Genomic DNA, 23,910 nt, shown 5'->3' with positions numbered 1-23,910 from the left:
AGGAAGGCTTATATGTACTTGGCTTGGCTGCAACACCAAGAATGGAAGTGGGGCCAATTACTGAATCTTTTTAACATTGCATAAGCAATTTTTCCCCCTCAATGTTATTATTCAGGAAGCACTGGCGGACATGGCAAGAATGACTTGGTTTGTGCAAATAGCACAGATAAAGATTTCGCCATAATGCTGTCCGAAATGCTAATTAAGGAGTTATGGATATTATCAACAAGGAATATTTAATATTAATGTAGAGATAGGAAGGACAATTAGGAGTTCGTGTACAGGACACTAATGAGCAATAATTATAGTATCAAAACGCATGCTGCAGCAATGGGATCGATGCGCCCATTTAGAACAGCTATGGAACTGCCACTGTTGAGTGTTCTTTATTTTCCGCTCGGATGTCACTTGTATTTTCCGCTCGGATTAGTGGAAGCTGGTAATCTTTTACTGACTGTGTACCGGTGTTCTAAAATTCTGCAGTACGGCGCTGACTCTTTCGGTAGCAAAGTGGCGGGCCTTGATGCATTATGAGAAACTAATTTGACTCCCTAATGGTGCAAATACCAAACACGTCTAAAAATGTGATTGCCAATGAGAATTATAATGGAATGTGAGCTGGATTTTCACAAAGAGGTAATCTTGGAGGGGCCAAAAGGCACCGAAAGGTAAGCCAACTGTACTCTCCACCATCCTTAGGAAGGTCTCAGAGGTAGAAGCATCGAGGTGGAAATAGGAATGGGTGGCATTGAAGCCACTCAATCTTGACCTGCTATAATTATGTGGTACCATAACCCCGGGGTGCGCAATCTTTGTGCGCTGCGCCCCATCCGCCTGCCAGCCCCTGTGCCTCCCCTTACCTAAAATCCGGCGTGAAATGAAGTGCGGGGTCGATGACAAAGTAGGAGACACTGCAGAGGCCTCACGCGACCCTCCTCCCCGCCCCCGGCACTTAATTTAAATGCCGTGAGGAAGAGCACGTGGTCTCTGCAGCCGCCGCCTCTCCCCCCCCCAAAAAAAATCTTGCGTGCCCCCCACTTTGCACACCCCTACCCTAACCTACTGTCCCAACACTCAAAAAAGAAAACAGGGTGTCCATAGGTTTTTGTTGCATAATAAGAAATGGGGGAAAAAACAGACTAAAAGGAAAACCCGGTTTAGCATTCAACTATAAAGTTGAAAGAAGAAGAATAGGCAGTGCGGACATATGCCCCGTCCCAATGTTGCTTTTATTTGGAATACCCCTATTCTTTCCCCTGATGAAGATCTGGCACCCATCTTTAAATGTTAAATCAGCATTGTGGGTACAAATATACATTTGTATCATTTAAACAGGGTATGAAGTATCTCAAATACTGCTATCCAGTGTCATACTGGGAATGCCCATGGTAACTCTGGGATACGAAGACGGGATAGAGCAAGCACGTTACATACAGATAGCCAGCACCTGGAAAAGGTTTACCTCTTTCCAACCCATGCTTGGAAGAAGTGATATTGCTCATTACAGGAAACTTCCTTCCTGTTATTTATTAGTGAAGAAACATCCCTGGTCATACTGAAAAGTATTAGAAAACCCTAAAGTGCTTTTCAGCAATACATTATTTGGCTGCCCTCCCTGTGACACTTCTAATTCCCATCCATCAAACCCCATTATCACCCGAGGGGCACTGAAGATAAAGTTGATCAGCTTTAAATGGGTCATTACCAGGAATCTTTCTTCTTTTTCAAGCCAGCGCTGATCCTCCTCCATTTCTTGTTGTTGCCTTATTAACCGTTCTTCCATTAAATGTGTTGGCAGAACCTGGGCCAAGCACCTCATGTCCATGGGGCTGGAGTCCTGGGGGGAGTGGAAGCAGGAATGGCTAAATGGTCATTTATTTATTAGTCTAGCAGTAATATACTACATTAGTGACCTTCCCCTCCATTGTGCAAAACAAATATCGCTTCAGCTTTCACAACACAGACAAAATGGATAAAAAGAATACAACTTATATTAATGAATATATACATATACACCAAAAAAGAAAAAAAGGCCCTGAAACAAGCACTCAATATTACCAAAATAAGGCTAAGGCCCCGGTCACGCCGCTGTAATGCGCGCCCGCGCTTTTGGCGGCGCGTTCAGCCGATTCCCCGGTCTACAGCTCACTGCAGGAGGAGAGACCGGGGGGAGGGGGGGCGTGGCGGAGGAGTGACGGGGGCGCGGCCATGACGTCACCCGGCAGGTTCGCAGTCATTGGCTGAACCGCCGGGGGGCGTGCCTAATCGCTCGACGCGAGTCCTGCTCTCAATTCTATTGAGAGCAGGAGTAGCTCTCGCGCGAGCGCTGCGGCCCCCCCTCGCAGCGGGCCCGGCGCCATTGAGGGGAGGGCTCTCGTGCGCGCAGCGTCCGCCACAACGGACGCTGTAGTAGGCAGCGGGGGCAAGGCCTAAGATGGATTTATTGACCACACAGAAAAGTAACTGTTTTTTTAAATACTTTTCTGTGTGTCCAATAAATCCATCTTATTTTGGTACTATGGGTGCTTGTTTCAGGACCTTTTTTCTTTTTTCATATAATGTTTGACCTATAGCAGCGGTGCGCAAAGTGGGGGGCGCGAGACTAACAGAGGCCCCGCGCGTTTCTTGAAGGCACTTAAATTAAGTGCCGGGGGAGGTGCAGAGCCTCTGTAAACCTCACTTACCTTGGCTAAGTGAGCTGAGGTAAGTGGGGGAGGGGGCGCGGAGAGAGGGGAACCGCCGGCAGGGGGGCGCAGAGAAAAAAAGTTTGCACCCCCCTGACCTATAGCACCTCCAGTGGCATTACTTTGCTACATTTCTGGCTTTTTTTTAACATTATTATATATACGGGGCCATTTGATTGCGGTATTATTTGTGTGTTTTGATTTTATGTGTATATATATATATATATATTATTTATTATATACACACTATATATTGATGCACGCACATGAACAAATAGGAATTCCATATACAGTACGTACAAGACAATTTTTTTTAAAGTTTTAGATCTATGTTGGAGTGCAGGGGCGGGCAAAACCAGTCCTCAATGGCCACCAACAGGTCAGGGTTTCAGGATATCCCTGCTTCGGTACAGGTGGCTCAATCAGTGGCTCAGTCATTGACTGAGCCAGCTGTGCTGAAGCAGGGATTTCCTGAAAATCTGACCCGTTGGTGGCCCTTGGGGACTGGAGTTTGCCACCTGTGTTGAAGTGGATATACACGAGTAGGTCAGTGGCGACATATACTTATTTATGCACACAACTTGGTTAGTTTCTCCTATTACACATCCTATTCCATTAGGCCACACTAGTAATAGTTGGAAAATGAAAACGATATGTTACATTAGCAGTATTGTATAAAAGTTACGTGTCTCCTTGACGAGATCCAGGTTTGCGATTTGCTTTTTGTAGGACGTTTCATAATCTGCTGAAAATGTCTTGGCTCCAGGAAGCAGCACAGACTAGTAACTGGAATGATTGTCTGGACTCACCTGCTGCATCCCTTAACTCTATCTATGCTGGAAAGTCTGGCTCTTGGATCATGTGATTGCGTGTGCAGCGATTTCATGGCCCCCGGATGTATGGAATATAAGGGGAAGTTCTCTTTTTCCATTCCAATCAAGATAGCAGCTATCGGAGAACCGCCGCCTCAACCAGCTCCAGACACAAGACAAAATGACATTACCGTGTACGGTGTATGTCAAAATGGCCTATCAGCATGATGGAACTTGTGATGTGCTCTCTAAGTCACATTATATAAAACGAATAATATCAGGTATCCACACGGTTTATAGAGATCACGTTACTGAATCCAAGTTACCTCCATGTTGGGTTGCCACATAGATATATCCTGCGTCCGATGGTTCCAGGAATCGATGTGATCTAAAACGGATGCTTGACCTGGATACATGTTTCCTGGCATGGAGGGAATTCCGTGGGAAACAGAATACCCAGACACCTGCACAAGAAGAAATTACTGTTGCATTCAACATCAAGATTTTAATAAACTCATTATTAGAGCCACAGTTTTTATAGCTAAGTTTTTTAACGAAGATCGGCTACTTATCAGAGAAGATCTAATACAGATGTAGGATTCAATATTTGTACCGTGTATATGGTCTATTTATACCATGATGAACAAAGCTGAACGATATTATTACTCGTACATTAATTCTAAATAGTGGTTATAGATGTCCGGGATAACAGGGGGAAGGTACTGCTACCCATTTAATTATTTAAAGGCTAAAATATATTTTTTGTGTGCCTAATAAGGGCCTCTCTATCATGTTTTAATAGCACAAATGTACAACAAATGTTTTGCTTCTCTGTGCTCTTTGACATTCAAGCAGAGTATCATTTCTCATTTAGTGGTATTCAAAGATTAACAGGTTACCAACAAGATTTGGAATTTGTAAATGAGTATCCTTATTAAAAATTAAAAAGCCTTCCAAAGTACAGTATTTGGCATTGTAATAATAAATATAACAGGTATTCAGTGTTAAATTTGCTGCTTACACTTAATTAAACCCTCGTGATCCTTACATATCAATTAAAGCAGCAATATCTCTATTAAAAAATATATATAAATAAACAACTAAAAAAAAAAACAGCATTGGTCCCACTCAGCTAACGTGTTATTTCCAGCTCTGCGGATCCCAATGTTCCCGAGATGCTTACTAGGTTTAAATCTCCATCCATGGGGAACAAAATGGCTGCCAAATCTCAGGCCAATAGCAGGCCGCAACATCATTGGTTGTGGTTTCCTATTGGTCAGCATTTAAATACCCTTTAAAAACCAGAAAGAAATGCTGGAAACTTTACCGGTAAATATCTTGGTAAGCAGTGGGTCTGCAGAGCTGAAAACAGAGCCGTTAAGCGTCAGAGAGATTTATTAGTGGGGATTGCAGCTTTAAACACAAGTCTAGTTTTCCTTTATGAATTTGTGAAATTGCTCAGCAGTGCATGGCAGACAGCTCCAGTAGTAAATTAATAAAGGAAAACATATAGGACAGTAGCTGGAATACTAAACGGACGGCAGGACATAGCAGGCAAAACAACTTTTTTTTTTTTTAGAACTTAATGTAATTGGCTTCCTTACAAGGATCCATCAACCCTCAAGAGTACATTTTTAATATATGTGCTCCCTATGTATAAATGAATCGGTTTCTATTTTCTTCAATGCCTAATCAGATCTTGTAATTATTGTTCTTCTACCATTGGCAAATGATAGCAGCAGAATAAATGCAAAATAAAAATAAATTAATCTGGATAAATAGTTTACCAGTATACACATCAGTTTACAGTCAGAATGTAAAGATCCTAAAAACACTCAATCATTGGGTTACTATGGAGACATTAAAAATTCAACAAATTATTTAAAAATAGCTATAATTGTCTGACTTTCTTTAATGGTGCAAATCACTTATATTTAACATTGTACATGCTTTTGCCATTTGTTCACTGTGGGCGTTGGAGGGACTTGCCCCTTTAACTACAATACTACCAAATAATTACGTATTTAAAGACACGAATGCAGGAGTAATGGGTACATCTTGCTTCAGGCCCGAGCACAGTGGGCTTGTCTGGCAGCATAAGGGGTTAAAAATGCCATGTAATACAAATATACATTCACACGTCAATTTCTTGAAATTGTGGTTACTAAAAAATATATATATAAAAAAAATAAAAAAATGCCAAGCTAAATATATTTCATATTCCTTGGCGTTAAAGCCTTGGATGGTTGTTTAGTTAGGAAGAGAAAAACACATTCACACAATTTAAAAAAAAAACCCAGGTGTATTGTTTCAGCCAAAAAAGGGACATAAGCTCAGCTCTACTTCTGCAAATTGGTTTTGGAGGTATCATGACATTTACACAATACTCCTGCACATAATCTTTAAGAACTGTTCTGCTTATGTATATAGGCTCTTACTTGTTTCTATTTTGCCTTTGTGTTTCAGAAAGCATGTAAATAACCACAGCTAGATGATAAAAGGAACAAAAGGCACAACGGATTTAGAATATCCAAACTCATTTATTGAGCCAACACTAGTACCCTTTGTTCCTTTTATCGTCTATCCAGGACTGATCACAGGCTTTCGTACAAACATTGGAGCACTGGTAACTGTATCTATTTTGTTTACAATTTAAGGAGTGCAGCATTTTCCCTATCTGTCTGGAATAACCACAGCTAGGACATGGCATATTACTACACAGTGCACACTACACAGTACACAAGGTTAATGAAGAATACAAACCCATATTTACCTGGTAGTGATTGGGCTGTACCATGTGCTGAGGACTCGGAAAGAACCCTTCACTGGACCTTGGACTGGGGTACCCAGGTCTGCTAGGCTACAGACAGACAGAACACAGTGCTTAATGAGAGTGTCGCTCACTGTACTAAAACCTTGGCTGATCACTGTATAACCTCTCACATGGAAACCACATTAAACCTGGATCTATTTGCTGGACGTTTTGTCCCCTGACCCACCCACAGCTGTCTTCTACAAACACTACATATGTTGTGAGAAATAACAGCAGTTGCCTGGGCAGGTGGTGAAACAGTACGTGACGCTTGGACTTCTTTACAAGTGAGAAGGTCAGTAGACAGCATCTTTAACGCCCCTTTGGGAGCTAGCAATGTTATGCATTGTAATGACTTGCTTGCCACCTTCAGTAGACAAATGAGTTAATGCAGCTCATGGGTCAGATATAATTTACAGGCTAATGCCATTCCAAACTAAAACTGCATTGACTAGCTCAGACAGGGTAGACGGTCATGTTATGTCACACTAGACAGCAACCGAGAGTTCCATGTACAGTAGAGATTTATTTTTAGTAAATCCCATAGCTTACTTTTAAAATCAGGGCAGTTTGATAATACAAAGATACAGAAAGTGCCGTAGAAGATGAATTTTTGGTATGTCACTTTCGCAGAAAAATAAAAACAAGAATCTGTCTAAAAAAAAAAAAAAATACTGCGCATTTTACAAAAATCAGCAAAATGTATGAACCACTACCAGGGGCTTCCCAGGGACCCAGGTGCTACACCTGCCCCAAATCTGAGACGGACACGAATCAAAACGCTCAAATATTCTGCAACTATACACGTCTCACTATCACAACATAATGAGGAACAATGAGAGCCATTAATATTAGAGATGATAGAGATAGAGAGAGATAGAGATAGAGAGAGAGAGAGAGGTATCTGTGCCATGCTAGCCGAGCTTAATAATCAAAAACAACTACTCTATACCGATCTAGAACTCTATAACGAAATGCTTTTATTTGTGCGTGCTTTCGAGATACACTGATCTCTTCTTCTTGTAACATCGCCGAAGAAGATAATCAGTGTATTTCGAAAGCTTGCACAAATAAAAGCATTTCGTTTGCGGTATCGAGTATTTGTTTTTGATTAAAAAAAAATTATAAAATATCTCCTGATGAAATCCGCTGTGCCGGAAGAAACGCGTAGGGTCACGTGGTCTAATTGAACTACAGTGGTGGATTAGCTCAAACGCCAGGAAGGGGAAGGATTTCCCCGAGTCGCACGCAATACAGATCGAGTTTGCCAGGAACCACAGGCCGCAGTTTCGGGTTGCCGGAGGGACAATCTACAGAGGTCTGACGTGACGGAGCAAACAGACGGCGATTTGGCTACATGTTGGTGCATGGGCTTACCCATACAATGCTTTTTATGCAGAGACAAATTGTGAGTGTGCATTTGTCGTGATTCATGTCATTAAAACTTTGTTATTGGATTTTACACAAGGATTGGGCGCTTTTACTCTTCTTGTTTTTCTAATATATATATATATATATATATATATATATATATATATATATTTTTTTTTTCCCTCCATGTAGAGGTATCAGTACCGTGTTAGCCGAGCTTCAATAATCAAAAAATAAATAGATGATACCGTTCTGTGGCTAGTATTATGTTATATATATATATAAAAATAAATAGATGATACCGTTCTGTGGCTAACGAAATGCTTTTATTTGTGCGAGCTTTCGAGATACACTGATCTCTTCTTCCGGCGATGTTACAATGAATGAAGCAAGCAAAAGGTATACTTTTGCTTGCTTCATTCATTGTAACATCGCCGGAAGAAGAGATCAATGTATCTCGAAAGCTCGCACAAATAAAAGCATTTCGTTAGCCACAGAACGGTATCATCTATTTATTTTTTGATTATATATATATATATATATATATATATATATATATATATATATATATATATATATAAAACATAATACTGAGTTAAGTTATGGTGAGTAAAAAAAAGTGACAAAAACCCTACACAGGAAAGCAAATATGCAAATATAGCATACAGCTATATTTGTATATATATATATACAGCTAAACCCCGTTATAACGCGCCTCGCTATACCGCGAATCGGTTATAACGCGGTCTGAGCATGGCTCCCGAATTGAAAGCCTCCATTTTGCCGGCTTACCTGCATCTCAAATTTTCCATTTTGCCGCCTTACACACACTCTCTCTCCTCTTACAGCTGTGCTGTCCACGTGCTCATCATCTCTCTGCCCACGGTTTTTTTTTTTTCGAACATTCAATTCAATGCTTTATTGACTACCAGACACAGACACAAACACAATTAAACATTAATACATTTTGTACAAAACACATGCAGGGATTGAACTCGGGACCTTCTGATACCAATGCCTTGCTTCTTACCTCTACACCATAGGCTTGGTGCGACAAGACAGAACCTATAAATATATTTATCCTCTACAACACAAGGGACATGTCAATGTAAAATCTTAAGGCAATTTCTAGCTGCCTATGACATCACACAGTTCTGTGGTGTAGTGGAAGAACTCTTACCAACATATGCAAGGGTCCTGGGTTCAATTCCTGTATGAAATGGTATAATTAACTTTTTTAATAAATTATTATTTTAATTATGTTGTATAATTTATAAATATATAATCCTTTATTATTCTTTATTAAATAATAATTATTCATTAATCAATAATGATGTATTAATAATAATTCATTATTAATCATTCTTTATGATTAATTATGTATTATTAATAAGTATGATTATTAATTATTATTAACAGTTAATTAACTAATTAATAATTATTACTAAATACTTAATAATAATTATTAATACTTATTAATGAAACGTATTAATACTTACTAATTATTAATAATTAGTAAGTATTAATAATTGTTATTAATAATTAGTAAGTATTAATAATTGTTAATAATTAAGTATTAATAATTACTTAATAATTATTAGCACCCAATTAGTAATAATAATTATTAATACTTAATTATTAACAACAATTATTAATACTTACTAATTATTAATAGTTATTAAGTATTAATAAGTTTTATTAATAATTAAGTATTAATAATTATTATTACTAATTGGGTATTAATAATTATTAGGTATTAGTAATACTTATTAATTAGTCAAAATTATGAATTGTTAATGATAATTAATAATCATACTTATTAATCATAATATAATTAATAATAATAGTATTATTAATTAATAATTATTAAAAAAATAATTATTAATAATACTTAATACATAATTATTAATTAATTATTAATTAGTTAATTAACTGCTAATAATAATTAATCATCATACTTATTAATAATACATAATTAATCATAAAGAATGATTAATAATGAATTATTATTAATACATCATTATTGATTAATGAATAATTAATACTTAATAAAGAATAATAAAGAATTATATATTTATAAATTATACAACATAATTAAAATAATAATTTATTAAAAAAGTTAATTATACCATTTCATACAGGAATTGAACCCAGGACCCTTGCATATGTTGGTAAGAGTTCTTCCACTACACCACAGAACTGTATGATGTCATAGACAGCTAGAAATTGCCTTAAGATTTCACATTGACATGTCCCTTGTGTTGTAGAGGATAAATATATTTATAGGTTCTGTCTTGTCGCACCAAGCCTATGGTGTAGAGGTAAGAAGCAAGGCATTGGTATCAGAAGGTCCCGAGTTCAATCCCTGCATGTGTTTTGTACAAAATGTATTAATGTTTAATTGTGTCTGTGTCTGTGTCTGGTAGTCAATAAAGCATTGAATTGAATGTTTGAAAAAAAACGATGGCAAGAGAGCAGAGAGATGAGCAGAGCAGAGAGATATGAGCACGTGGACAGCAGGAAGAGGAGAGCACTGGTAAGGCGGCAAAATGGAGGAGATTTAAATCTGTAATGAGGAAGCTCCAGAGCTGATGTCGGTGAAATTTTAACGCGACCCCGGTTGTAACGCGGTCTTTGGGTTGTGGACCCCAAGGACCGCGTTATAACGGGGTTTAGCTGTATATATATGAAAAGAGGGGGTTAGTAAGTCTTAGAATCGAGGAAATAGGGTATATATATATATATATATGCAAATATAGCTGTATGCTCATCTGCATGTCTTAGGCAGGTCTGCAAGGTCTTAGGCTCATCTGCAGACATGCAGATGAGCATACAGCTATATTTGCATATTTGCTTTCCTGTGGAGGGTTTTTGTCACTTTTTTTACTCACCATAACTTAACTATATATATATATATATATATATATATATATATATATATATATATATATATATATATATATATATATATATATATATATATATATATATATATATATATATATATATATATACCCTATTTCCTCGATTCTAAGATGTACCTTTTCCCCGAATTTTACATGTCTGAAATCGGGGTGCGTCTAAGAAGAATCGATGTATTAAAAAAAAAAAAAAAAAGTGTCTACATTACTAACCCCCTCTTTTCACTTACCATTTTTCAGGAGAGGTCCCATGTCAGCGAAGGATGAAGTGGGTGGCGGCAGGAGAGGTCCAACGTCTGCAAATGGTTGAAGATGGACAGCGGACAGGAGTGCGGCAGGACAGGTCCCAAGTCTGCAGGTGAATGAAAATAAGAAGACAGTGGGCAGGAGTGCGGCGGCAGGAGATCATAATAGCAGGAGAGCTGAGCAGGAGCAGAGCGGCATAGGGTAACGGCTTGGGAGGCGCACACAGTAACACCGGAAGTTGACCGGTGTCTGACTTCCGGTTACAGTGTGCACCAACCAAGCCGTTCCCCTACGCCGCTCTGCTCCTGCTCAGCTCTCCTGCTATTATGATCTCCTACAGCCATCGCACGCCCGACCACTGTTTTCTTATCTTCATTCACCTGCAGACTTGGGACCTGTACTGCAGCCGCGGCACTCCCGCTGTCCATCTTCAACCATCTGCAGACGTGGAACCTCTCCTGCCGCCGCCCACTTCATCCTTCGGTGACATGGGACCTCTCCTGAAACAAATGGTAAGTGAAAAATAATTTTCCTCGATTTGTAAGGGCCAAATCGATGGTGCGTCTTACAATCGAGGAAATACGGTATATATATATATATATATATATATATATATATATATATATATATATATACTCAACTAATTCTATTCTACATGCCGACAGTGCGCATCCTTTTATCAGATTAAGGGTGTTCCCATCAGTGAATTTCTCCAATTAAGACATAATTGCTCAGCATCAGAGATTTTTAATCATAGGGCTTCAGAGCTGAAGAAACGCTTTCAGTCATGAGGCTACAGCAACAGAAGTGTTGATCAAGGTCTACATAGACCCAGAGAATCTCTATTGGCCCCAAAACTCGTCATGAACAAGGGATAATTAGAGAGAGAAAAAAAATCATACGGTTTATTGGGACTTAGAATGAACAATGGTCCAAGATTTGATATATACTTCAAAAACACTGGCATATCTTATTAACAGACATGGTTCTGGGAGATGTATTGGGCAATAATATTAGTCTTACTAGAAGACGTGCCTCTAAAATGCAAGACAAATTGGTGCACAGCCATTACTCTAACAAGATTGCTCAACCTCGTACTGAGAAATTACACAAAAAGGGCTCTTTAAATGTGGCGCCTGCTCCGCATGCAGATCTATGAAAGCTACGAATCATTTTTACAATACTTCCGGTAAAAATCAATACTACAGAAAAACTATTTTTTAATTGTAAATCGAAGGGAGTGGTCTGTCATCTGGCATGCACCTGTAATTTAATTCATGCAGGAAAGATAACCAGGGAGCCGAGGTTCTGTGTGTTAGAGCAGCGGTGCGCAAACTGGGGGGCGGACCCCCAGGGGGGGCGCGAGACTGCCGGCGGGGGGGAGCAGGGTTTACAGAGGACCCGCGCGCTTCCCGAAGGCACTTAAATTAAGTGCCGGGGGAGCTGCAGGGCCTCTGAAAACCTTTACTTACCTAGGCTCCGGGCGGCTTCCTTCCTGCGTCGCCGTGGCGGCATTTTGTCATGACGCCGGAGCGCAGGTAAGTGGGGGTTAGGGGGGGCGCGGGAGTGAGGGGGCCGCAGGGAAAAAAGTTTGTGCCCCCCTGTGTTAGAGCACAGAAGAAACATTGGGAATGATAAACAAGATAAAAAAAAGTGGAGAATTTTTTTTTTTTTACCACCGTTGCAAAACATTTCTGAAAGAAACAGGATTCTAATACAACTTTGCCAACGGCCTTTACAATACGCCAACTATCATTGGGATTAAACGAGAAGATTTGGAAAAGATACTTTTACGAAAAGAACGTAAATGGATTGTCAAATTAGGCTCACTTATGCCAGTGTGTCTCCAATGTTTTTATAATGAGTAGCGGTATGTTTCAAAGGTGATTGTATATGACTGAATCTGCTGTATATTGATATGATCCGTATATGTATCTCTTGTAGCTCACACATCTGCCGATTCCCAATGTTAAGTGATGTCCGCGGTGTAATCTAATTGTTGACACTACGATTGGCGCACTCACTCACGCCGAAGCAAAGATTGGTCCCTTCAGCTGTCACTCCCACCCCTCCAGCTGTCACAGCCCCCGGAAGAAGTCGTTGGGAAACGCGCATTGGGGCGGGTCTAAATCACGTCCTCTGACTTGAATGACGCATATTAGCATGCTGGCACTTGATCACTTGATCCCAAACATGCAGTTTTGTTTGTTCAAAAAATTTTCAACCAAATTTCACCTATGCTGCCCTTACTGAAGGACGTTTACCTTCACCTATGCTGCCCTTACTGAAGGACGTTTACCTTCACCTATGCTGCCCTTACTGAAGGACGTTTACCTTCACCTATGCTGCCCTTACTGAAGGACGTTTACCTTCACCTATGCAGCCCTTACTGAAGGACGTTTACCTTCACCTATACTGCCCTTACTGAAGGACGTTTACCTTCACCTATGCTGCCCTTACTGAAGGACGTTTACCTTCACCTATACTGCCCTTACTGAAGGACGTTTACCTTCACCTATACTGCCCTTACTGAAGGACGTTTACCTTCACCTATGCTGCCCTTAGTGAAGGACGTTTACCTTCACCTATGCAGACCTTACTGAAGGACGTTTACCTTCACCTATGCTGCCCTTACTGAAGGACGTTTACCTTCACCTATGCTGCCCTTACTGAAGGACGTTTACCTTCACCTATGCAGCCCTTACTGAAGGACGTTTACCTTCACCTATACTGCCCTTACTGAAGGACGTTTACCTTCACCTATGCTGCCCTTACTGAAGGACGTTTACCTTCACCTATACTGCCCTTACTGAAGGACGTTTACCTTCACCTATACTGCCCTTACTGAAGGACGTTTACCTTCACCTATGCTGCCCTTAGTGAAGGACGTTTACCTTCACCTATGCAGACCTTACTGAAGGACGTTTACCTTCACCTATGCTGCCCTTACTGAAGGACGTTTACCTTCACCTATGCTGCCCTTACTGAAGGACGTTTACCTTCACCTATACTGCCCTTACTGAAGGATGTTTACCTTCACCTATGCTGCCCTTACTGAAGGACGTTTCCATGCTTCCTCATCCTATGGCGGTATCGTTGATTCCTGAATTTTCTTCATAGATCTACGTATTATTATTGTATTCTGTGCATGTCTATATATCTGGCCAGGCACTTTTATTTATTTAGCTCAGCTAGGAGTACATTTGAAGATGTATGTATGTATGTATGTATGTATGTATGTATGTATGTATGTGTATATATAATAAATATTTGTAGCATTTTAAAAAAAAGAATGTTTTAAAGACATTTTTAATGTTTCTAATGTAGGAAGCATTTCCAAAGTGACAGCCCCCTTTCCCTTCTGATAGGCTCTGGCTTTTGAGCCCCGCCCTCTCTCTAGCAGTGCACCAATTGTATCTAGTAACTGCCCAGTCAGTCATATTCCAGAACTACATTGCCCAAAATGCTGAATTACAGTAATTAACCCAGAGCAAGTGATTGATTACAGGAGAACAGATCGATCTGCTGCTTAGCTAATCACTTGTCAGTGTGCAGATTGTATTGATGCACATATTGAATGATTTTTTTTTTTTTATATATATATATATATATATATTTTATTTTTAAAACAGCAGCTTGAAATGCAGCTTTATTCTATGGACTGGTCGGTCTAGGTTTCTGTGGAGAGATTTTCCTTCACAAAAGCCTTACATTTTGGGGTACAGTATATATCTTTAGCCTTTAATTGCATCTCTGTGTTGATTGTTATTGCTGCTTTGGTTGCATGAAGTCTGTGGGTTGTGCATTCTCCATTACCCTGTCATTGAGAGGCCGTGAGTTTTATTATGTGTTTTTTATTTAGTCTAACAAACTTTTTTTGTGTGTGCGCGCATACGCGCACGCACAGACACGCGCACGCACAGACACGCACACGCACGCACGCACACACACACACCAGAAAGAGGCTGCTCAAAGTATCAATATGAAAGTTGTAGCAGAAATGAGTTATCTAATCATCACATGAGCTATTGCTGATTAAATAATGTATGTATTATTGGATTACTGCAAGTCCAGTTTTGACTAACCCAGCCACATTAAATGCACAGCAAGAAGAAATATATGAGGACTTAAGGCAATAAAAAGAGCAAAAACAAAAGGCAGATAAAGGACACGGTGAAACCCCCAAAACGCTCACCTTAGGAGGCGCTTCATCTGATCCTCCCGAGTCCCAGGAAACGGTCACCTGACGCCGCGACTCCATTCTCATTCGCTCCTCTTGCTGCAGTTTCTCTTCTTCCAGTATTGTACTACAAGACACAAACACACAGACCCTGTACTACAAGACACACAGACCCTGTACTACATAACACACAGACCCGGTACTACAAGACACAAACACACAGACCCGGTACTACAAGACACAAACACACAGACCCTGTACTACAAGACACACAGACCCTGTACTACAAGACACACAGACCCTGTACTACATAACACACAGACCCGGTACTACAAGACATAAACACAGACCCTGTACTACAAGACATAAACACACAGACCCTGTACTACAACACACACAGACCCTGTACTACAAGACATAAACACAGACCCTGTACTACAAGACACAAACACACAGACCCTGTACTACAAGACACAAACACACAGACCCCGTACTACAAGACACACAGACCCTGTACTACAAGACACACAGACCCTGTACTACAAGACACAAACACACAGATCCTGTACTACAAAACACACAGACCCTGTACTACAAGACACAAACACACAAACCCTGTACTACAAAACACACACACACACACACACACACACACTCCTGTGCTACAAACACGCAGACCATGTACTACAAAACACACACACACACACACACACACACACACACACACACACACACACACACACACACACACAGTCCCAGTACTACATATTCTGCTATAAAAAAAAAACTAAACAAAAAAAACACTTGATAATAAATTCCTTCAGCAATCAACAGAATCTCAATATGCAGGTACAGTAGACATGAAAACTAGATGTCTGCTTATGAATATCAAATGGGTACAGTAAGCATTTCCATTTCAAATAAACAATTGAAAAATCCTTAATAACATGAAATAGTGAAAGCTATGTCATAGTCTGTAGGACACGTTTAGAACATATTGCAGGCAAATAGAAACACTTCATAGACAGAAAGTTCTTCGGGGAGGAACTGCGCTCACCCAATGGACATGTTTTATGTACTATGCTCTTCTATGTATTTGTCTGACTCTTCCCTGCACTATGTTGCTGTGTACACTGTATGCTAACACGGTAATATTCTGAATACATGGCTGGTGTTCTATAGATAAAAACACAATACATTACAAGTACCATACAAAATAACACATATGCGACTTTATTTTGGCTGTCCATTGAACTGTACGAAATGAATACAACCTCAACTTAGCAAACACACGATCAAACAAGCTGACATGCTCAAAGCAGCACGCGTGCCTTAAACCTTCAGCAGCCAAGTTTCCCATCTTGTGAAGTCCATACATCAGAAATGTAAGCCTTCAACAACACAGAAAAACAACACTATTTAGCCAACTTACCCGTGTGCTCCGGGAGTGTCAACGTGACTATCTGCAAGTTATCTTCTGCTTTCACAGCAGCCACCTCCCCGCTCTGCTATGTGGATTGTTAATCTTGGAACCTTGCCATGATTTAAAGCACTTAACAGAAAGTTTGGAATCCATGGCGACTCCAATTTTCTCTAGTTCCACATCAGACACGACTTCCTAATTATGTCTCCTTGTCCATCATTCCTACACCAAGCAGCGCTGCTGTATCCAGACACTGTTTCACAGTGCCATCGTGTCTCTTACGCTGGGACTCGGTCTCTGTGTACAACCTATAGCTTCAGAGCGACCAGTAACCCATCCCACATTACTCATGCCCAGGAGGAGACACTAAACAATGTGTACTTCCGAACGTGTGATCTCTCATGCCATCTTGTGTGGACAAACTCAGTTTCAGCAAACACTCTTATCAATTTTGTGAAGAGGCCACAAAGGAAATGTTAGCAAAAGTTAGAGGTCTAATCTCTCTGTCTAGGTCTCTATTTATGACGTTTAACCCTTGCCTGCCATCCTGCCACAGAGGCAACAACGTACGGTTTGCAGGCCCCTGGTTGCAGAAAAAGGGTTACAACGAGATCTCAACTTTCTTGTCCTCTTTTAGTTAAAGGGGAATCCATGCAATATCCTACATGTGTTTTTTTTTTAAATTTAAATAAATCAGTTTTGTAGTATAAGATCATACTTACTCTATATTTATTTTTTTAAATTCAACTCTTAATCCAACGTTTAATTAGTTTTCTTATACTGAGCATCCTTTGATTTCTATAGCAGGCTTTAGCACACCTCCCCAGCAGTAACCTTAGTAACACTTTCCTGCTTGTGATAATTTGTTGCCAATATTCCCAGCAGTTTGAGCTGCAAACTGTAACAATAGATAACATTAGCTTAGTAATATCCGGATACATTGTAGCTGCTGAGTTACACTGACTGAAGGATTGATTGAAACTGAAAGGCAGCCATTTAGTGAACCCTGGGAAGCAGGGTCATTGCTGATAGATCACGGCAGAACGAGTCGATCGGCAGCTTAGGTAATGCATTTTTAATCAAAGGTAATCAAAGGCTGCATATATTTAAAAAAAAAAATGTTTAAGAGCTGCTTGGATTGCCTCTTTAAAACAGCAGTAAATGTTTGGGATTCCTTTCCTGAATACCCAGTATGCTTCAGTAAAAAGCAGCGACAAGGATGGATATTCACTTTCAGACGCGTCATCTCTGTCTATTACTGAAACAGACGCAACATGGAGACATGTAGGATACATGCAACATATCTAACCGAGTACACTGCTGGCCCACTCAGAGCCATATTATCATCACTTATTTGTAAAGCGTCAACATATTCTGCAGCGCAGTACAATTGGGGTACATAGTTATGTATATTTCAGACACAGAATGACACACAAATAAGGACAAACAAACGCACACAGATACAGAAGAGGCAATGAGGGCCCTGCTGAGCTCCCTTCTGGGGGTGGGGAGAGAATATGATTAGCTCCACTAGAAACAGAAGCTACCAAGTGTTATGGCATTTTAAGTTATACAGCTCAACCCCGTTAGAACGCGATCCGCTTATAACGCGATGCAAGCGCGACTCCCAATTTTCGTATTTATGAATACTTTACAACGCGATTATTGGTATCTTAAATACTTTATCGTACAATGCATACAATTGTACATTATTTCTAACGCGATCCGCTTATATCGCGATGTGATTCTTTGGACCCCAAGCACAGCGTTATAAGGGGGTTGAGCTGTATAGTGCCAGACAATGTATGAAGCTCTTTACAGAAGTAAAGTATAGACGTATTAGGAGATATTAAATAGGTGCATAGTAGAGGCAAATTCCTTTAGTGGCTGACACTTTTTAATATGTAAAAGGTGGAATGCTTCACCAATATTTTGGAGAAAACCACAGAAAAGCAAAATATCCCTAATAAAAAAAATAATGTCACTGATTTGATGAGATGCCCCCATCATTTTTAAAGGAGCAAACAGTAACAAGTTCTTTTAAAAAAATATACAAAAAGACAGAAATGTGTATTGAGCATAGCAAGGCTTTGCAAGGTGTTGCTGAGCCCCGACACTTAAGGGGTTAAAAGGTGATGGCACGGATTGCTCCTTCTGCTATGGATCATCTCAGAGAGATGTGGGGAACAAACGTGTGTCTGTATTTGCCTGTATGTACATGAGGTATATAAATAACTGGTCATAAACATTGTTTTCACAATGGGAAGTCCAGACCCTAGAAGGAGTGCAAACAAACCCTGGGACATCTCTGGCCTTTCCTTTCCAGCTGCTTAAGAGCTTAAAGCAGTCACAGAATATTCACAGAAGGGCAAAAAGTCAGATCGTGGCATATTTTCCCAAACCAAGTATTTTTAGCAACAATAAGAGAAGGCATACTTTTAATATGAACTCTTCTCTGGCACCCTCTACAAACCACCATCATCAAAACTCGTTACAGAACGTTCATAGGCAAGCTCACTTGCCGATAGATAGTTACAAATATGTACCGTGTTTTGCTTTAGGATCATAAGTAATACAATAGATTAAAAAGCAAACTATGACATTATTTCCAAATATTCATCATGAGAACAGAAGTATTTACTGACATTTTGATACCAGTTTCAGTCTGAATTATCCTGGCAATGGTATTTTAAAATCATGAAATATGATGTTTCAATTCATTTAAAAAAAAAAAAAAAAAAGTTTTTACCCCCCCCCCCATCTCTATTTGAAAAGCAGATTATCACATCGTGAATACTCCTATGGGTACAACACACTAGCACCAATTCTTCAACTGTGGACTCTCTTTCTTCTTTTTTTTTTTTTTTTTTTAAAGAATGTCCATAAAGAACAGCATTTCCTTCAATAGTCATCAACAGCACAAGTGATTTATATTTGAATCTATTAATAAAGGATGGAGAGGGAGTAACGGGTTTGATACCTTTTATTGGACCAACAAGTAGCTGATATGTTACAAGCTTTCCAACCTCTCAGGGTCCTACACTACCTAATAAAGGAGGGATTGGGGAGGATCTGAAGAAGGACCCCGAGACGTTCGAAAGCTTGTAACGGATCAACTACCTGTTAGGTCCAATAAAAGGTATCAAACCTCATACTCCGTCTCCCTCCTTTGTTACTACAAGGAAGAAAAGACCAACGTGGCTCCCCACTATTCTGGTACCTGGGTACCTGGTCATTATAATTGCTGACAAGGCCATGCTATAATAACCGTTATTTCAGAAACCTTCGTTAAACATGTTGTATATAGGGCATTTCACTGCTAAAAGGGCTTTTCCCGATTTCAGTGCAAGTCTTAATCCAAAAATAGAAACATGGAAAAATGTTCAATAGAAACAAAGTGTCTACAAAAATCTAACATGAGCTCATCCAAAAGTGCTAATTGTAGAATTAAGCAACAGTCCCTGTATTAAATAGCTGTATGTCTTATATTAGGACTTCTTTCCATGGCACTTTTTCCACGGATGTGGTTCCTCAAGATGTAATAGAAAATATAGAAGACTCATTCATATCTGGGCAAGGCACAAATAGGTTGCATTGCACTGGACATCACAGGAAAGGGGATACAAGGACAGAAACAGCATTTACAATGAATGCCTAATTAAAGTCATTCATGGGAAGAGAAGAGCAGATACAGATCCACTGGAAAACAAGCCACAGAAGACACATTCTTTGGAAGGCATGTTAAACAGCAAATCATTGTCACGAGTTTCGTTCGACTTGAAATACAAAAGTATATTTTGTGGACAACTAATCAGTTTAATGTAATTAAAAAAAAAAAAAGATGACTCTTTAGTGTGACCAGAGTTGCTTATACAGACTCTGCTCGTCAGTAATATATAGGGCAGCTCGTGAAGTTAAGAAGAGACAGATAGATAAACGGAGGACTGGTGTCAGCATCAAGCACAGAATCCCATTCTTACATGCTTAAACGTTGTGCGGACCTCAACTTAGACATTGAGTTAGACGATTGGAAGGATATTTGGGAATCAGCAGCCAAAACCTCAATTTGTACAACAACAAAAGAAAATATATATACAATTTTATTCCAGTGGTACCTAACCCTAAGTAGGCTGAGCCAGATCTTACCCGGCACTTCAGGTGTGTGCTGGAGGGGATGTGGTCAAAGAGGAAACATGGCGCACATTAAGAGATTAAGAGATTAAGAGGTATTGGACCATGATCAAGACCATTATTCATGAAGTCTCGGGATTGAGAGCCCCCCTTGACCCTGGTGCTGGCAAAGCCTATTGAGGACCTACCCAAGCCAATGGAGAGGCTACTCTCTGCTATACTCATGGCCACCAGATGCTTCATCGCAGCAGCCTGAAAACAGATAGCAACACCCTCCAGGGCAATGGTCATCAAGAGAGTAAACCTGGTGATGAGCATGGAGAGGCTCAGACAGAGAATACCACAGTTCCAGAGAGTCTGGGAGCCATGGTTGAAGATCTGGGGACCGGAGAAGTCCTAGATTCGTGCTGGGGGGGAGGGGGAGCGTGGTTAACTGTCCCATCCCCTCCCTCTCCCCTGGCAGACCCTCTAGCCAATCCCACATGTCCGGGCTCCCCTCTCGCCCTCTCCTACCATCCCTCCCCTTACCCCCTCCTCCTTCTTGTTTGTCCCTTTCCTCCCACTCAGCCAAAAGAGAAGCAAACATAAAAAAGAAAAAAAGACTTCAGATGATCACAATTGTTTAACATAACTAAATAAGACTAGACCAGCCGCCCAAAAAATTCCGACAAAGAGTGGTGCGATCCCGGAAAACACCCAAATGGTGAAACTGGTGATAAGATATGTCTTCATTTGTGCATTATACAATGTCACTGTCACAATTGTACTTATATATCTTAATATATAAATCTGAAGTTTGTGGGGTTGTAGATGTGGCCAATCAGATTCGTCCGTGGGTCTGCCCGCCCACCCACTACTCTCATTGGCCAAGAGGTAAGCTCCACTGTGACACACACATAGACACACACAGATCTTGGTCCCTGTGTCCGCCCCAACACGACTCTCATTGGCCAAAAGATACAGTGACATCACTGACACACACCTACTTGACTGTCACACACCGACACTGACACACCATACCCCCAGAGAACCCCTGCGCAGTCCAAGGTAACTTTCATCCATCTCACACTGTCACCCCTGTGTACACACACACTCACTGTCACCCCTGTGTACACACACACACTCACACCTCAGACCATGCTTCACACACACGCACACCTCAGACCATGCTTCACACACACTCACACCTGAGACCATGCTTCACACACACTCACCGTCACCCCCGTTCACTCCCGTGTACACACACTCACACCTGAGACCAATAAAAACGGAAAATACGCCTTCTTCACCTAATAAATACGGAAAATACGCCACCTAATAAAAACGCCTTCAGCTCCGCACACACGCCCGCACGGACCGCACACACGCCTGCCCGACACTCTCTGTAGCTGCGCACACACCACACTCCCTGTAGCCACGCACATTTTACTGTAGCCTTGCACGCCATAGCCTGCACCCTGCCGAAACTCCCTGTGCCACACACGGCCGCACAACACTCCCTGTAGCCTCCCTGTAGCCGCGCACATTTTACTGTAGCCGCGCCCGCCATAGCCTGCACGCGGCCGACACTCCCTGTGCCACACACGGCCGCACCACACTCCCTGTAGCCGCGACCGCCACACCATAATCGCATTCACAATGTAAAACACCATTACACAAAATGTCCGCATTCAACTGCCTTTCCCCCTTCGCACTCTGAATTGCCATTACAAAATGGCCGCCCGTCTGGCCACGTTCACCTACGCAGTGTTAATTTACATTCACATTATAAAATGGCCACCAGCCTATGGCTTACATTCGCATTGGGCCTTCATGATTGCCTTCACGTTCAATACATATACAGCTTTAACACTTACAGCGCCGCACGGGACTGCGGGGGGCGGGTCCACTGTCCCACCCCCCTCCTGTCGACTGTCCCCAGCCCCCCCTCCTGTCCACTGTCCCCACCCCCCCTCCTGTCCACTGTCCCCACCCCCCCCTCCTGTCCACTGTCCCCACTGTCCCCACCCCCCCCTCCTGTCCACTGTCCCCACCCCGCTCCTGTCCACTGTCCCTCCCTCTGGGGGGAAGAAATGGAGAAAGAGGGGGAGCACAGAAATAGGAGGAGAGGAGGGAGCGGGAAATTTAACTCATGGGCAACGCCGGGTATATCAGCTAGTGTTCAATAAAACAAAAATTTAAACAAAAAAAAGAAGAGACAGATAAAGATAAATGACAAAAACAGTGTATTATTGGATGCCTTCAATAATATTGTAATTTATTGAACTAACATTTTACTAAAGTTTGAAAGGCACATATAATTCTCCCCAGTCAGTCTCATATCAAGCCCGATGTATGCAGCTCTGTGTTTTAGATGCAGTTAATTTTATTTATTAATAAAAAAGTTTTACCAGGAAGTAATACATTGAGAGTTACCTCTCGTTTTCAAGTATGTCCTGGGCACAGAGTAAATGGTTCGGATGTGCCTCACGTATACAGTAATTTCAGGGGATCCTGGATCAGACGGCCATTGGTGGTTGTGAGAGTGGGAACCCGACTTCCCTGACGCGTTTCACCTGAATACCAAGTTTCCTCTGCGAGATTACACACGTTCGTTCCTGCTCACTGTAATTAAATAGGCTCTCCATATTGAATATGCTCGTTTGTGTGTTAGTCCCCATGTGCATTTTATTTTATATTAATCTATCCCTATCAAACACATTTTGCTTTATTTTTGCACGTTTTAAAAATATTTTCAATAATTATTTCTCATTTACAGATAAAAAAATATTACGTTTTCAATGAACCATTACCTAAACATTCATTTCATGGCCAATGTAACAACACCATTAGGAATCCTTGATTTAGTGATCTCATCAAATATATACAATGTAATCCCAACATTAATTAGCAATTAGCCCAACATTCTTGGTATAAAAGGCTTTTGATTAAAACATGTAGTCCTTACACGATTCATAAACATAAATATGTAATGATATACCATTTCTGAATTTGGTGTACACATGGGTGACTGACAATTGAACACATTCAATATGCAGAGACTATTTAAGGAAAGTGAGACGGAACGTGTATAAACCCCCTTGTATTCAAGCAAAACGCATCAGAGAAGTAATGTCTCCCCTCACATATCCCCCAGAGTCCGTCTGATCCAGGTTTGAGCTTGAAAGCACTGTGCACGCGAGGCAGACGCCCACCATTAACCTGCACACTCTGCATCTACAAATCCTGGAGCTCTCTGGGAAGGAACGCTGAACACCGAGCTCAAGAAAAGCAGCGGAACACGCCATGATCGGGGGCCGACTGAGGAGAAGTATATCCGCTTTCAAATTA

The 23,910-nt window shown here is 40.8% G+C and overlaps 1 protein-coding gene across 19 annotated transcripts in view; it reads right to left on the bottom strand.

The window, feature by feature from the left end:
• Positions 1–23,910, bottom strand: part of PTK2 (protein tyrosine kinase 2) — a 338,626-nt gene that overhangs the window by 23,313 nt on the left and 291,403 nt on the right. For 18 of the 19 annotated variants that reach the window (XM_075581727.1, XM_075581721.1, XM_075581682.1 and 15 more), the window contains 4 exons: positions 15,042–15,153; positions 6,270–6,356; positions 3,823–3,960; positions 1,706–1,837 (listed from right to left, as the gene is read on the bottom strand). In XM_075581727.1, the coding sequence (XP_075437842.1) occupies positions 1,706–1,837; positions 3,823–3,960; positions 6,270–6,356; positions 15,042–15,153 (469 nt within the window). Of the gene's footprint in view, positions 1–1,705; positions 1,838–3,822; positions 3,961–6,269; positions 6,357–15,041; positions 15,154–16,458; positions 16,781–23,910 lie in introns of those variants that run through there. The other variant, XM_075581731.1, reaches the window with a different exon arrangement.

This window comes from Ascaphus truei, chromosome 2 (assembly GCF_040206685.1).
Source record: "Ascaphus truei isolate aAscTru1 chromosome 2, aAscTru1.hap1, whole genome shotgun sequence".
In the NCBI taxonomy this organism is placed as follows: domain Eukaryota; kingdom Metazoa; phylum Chordata; class Amphibia; order Anura; family Ascaphidae; genus Ascaphus; species Ascaphus truei.
Note: the sequence above shows the minus strand (reverse complement) of the source record. Positions and strands in the feature narration are given on the sequence as shown.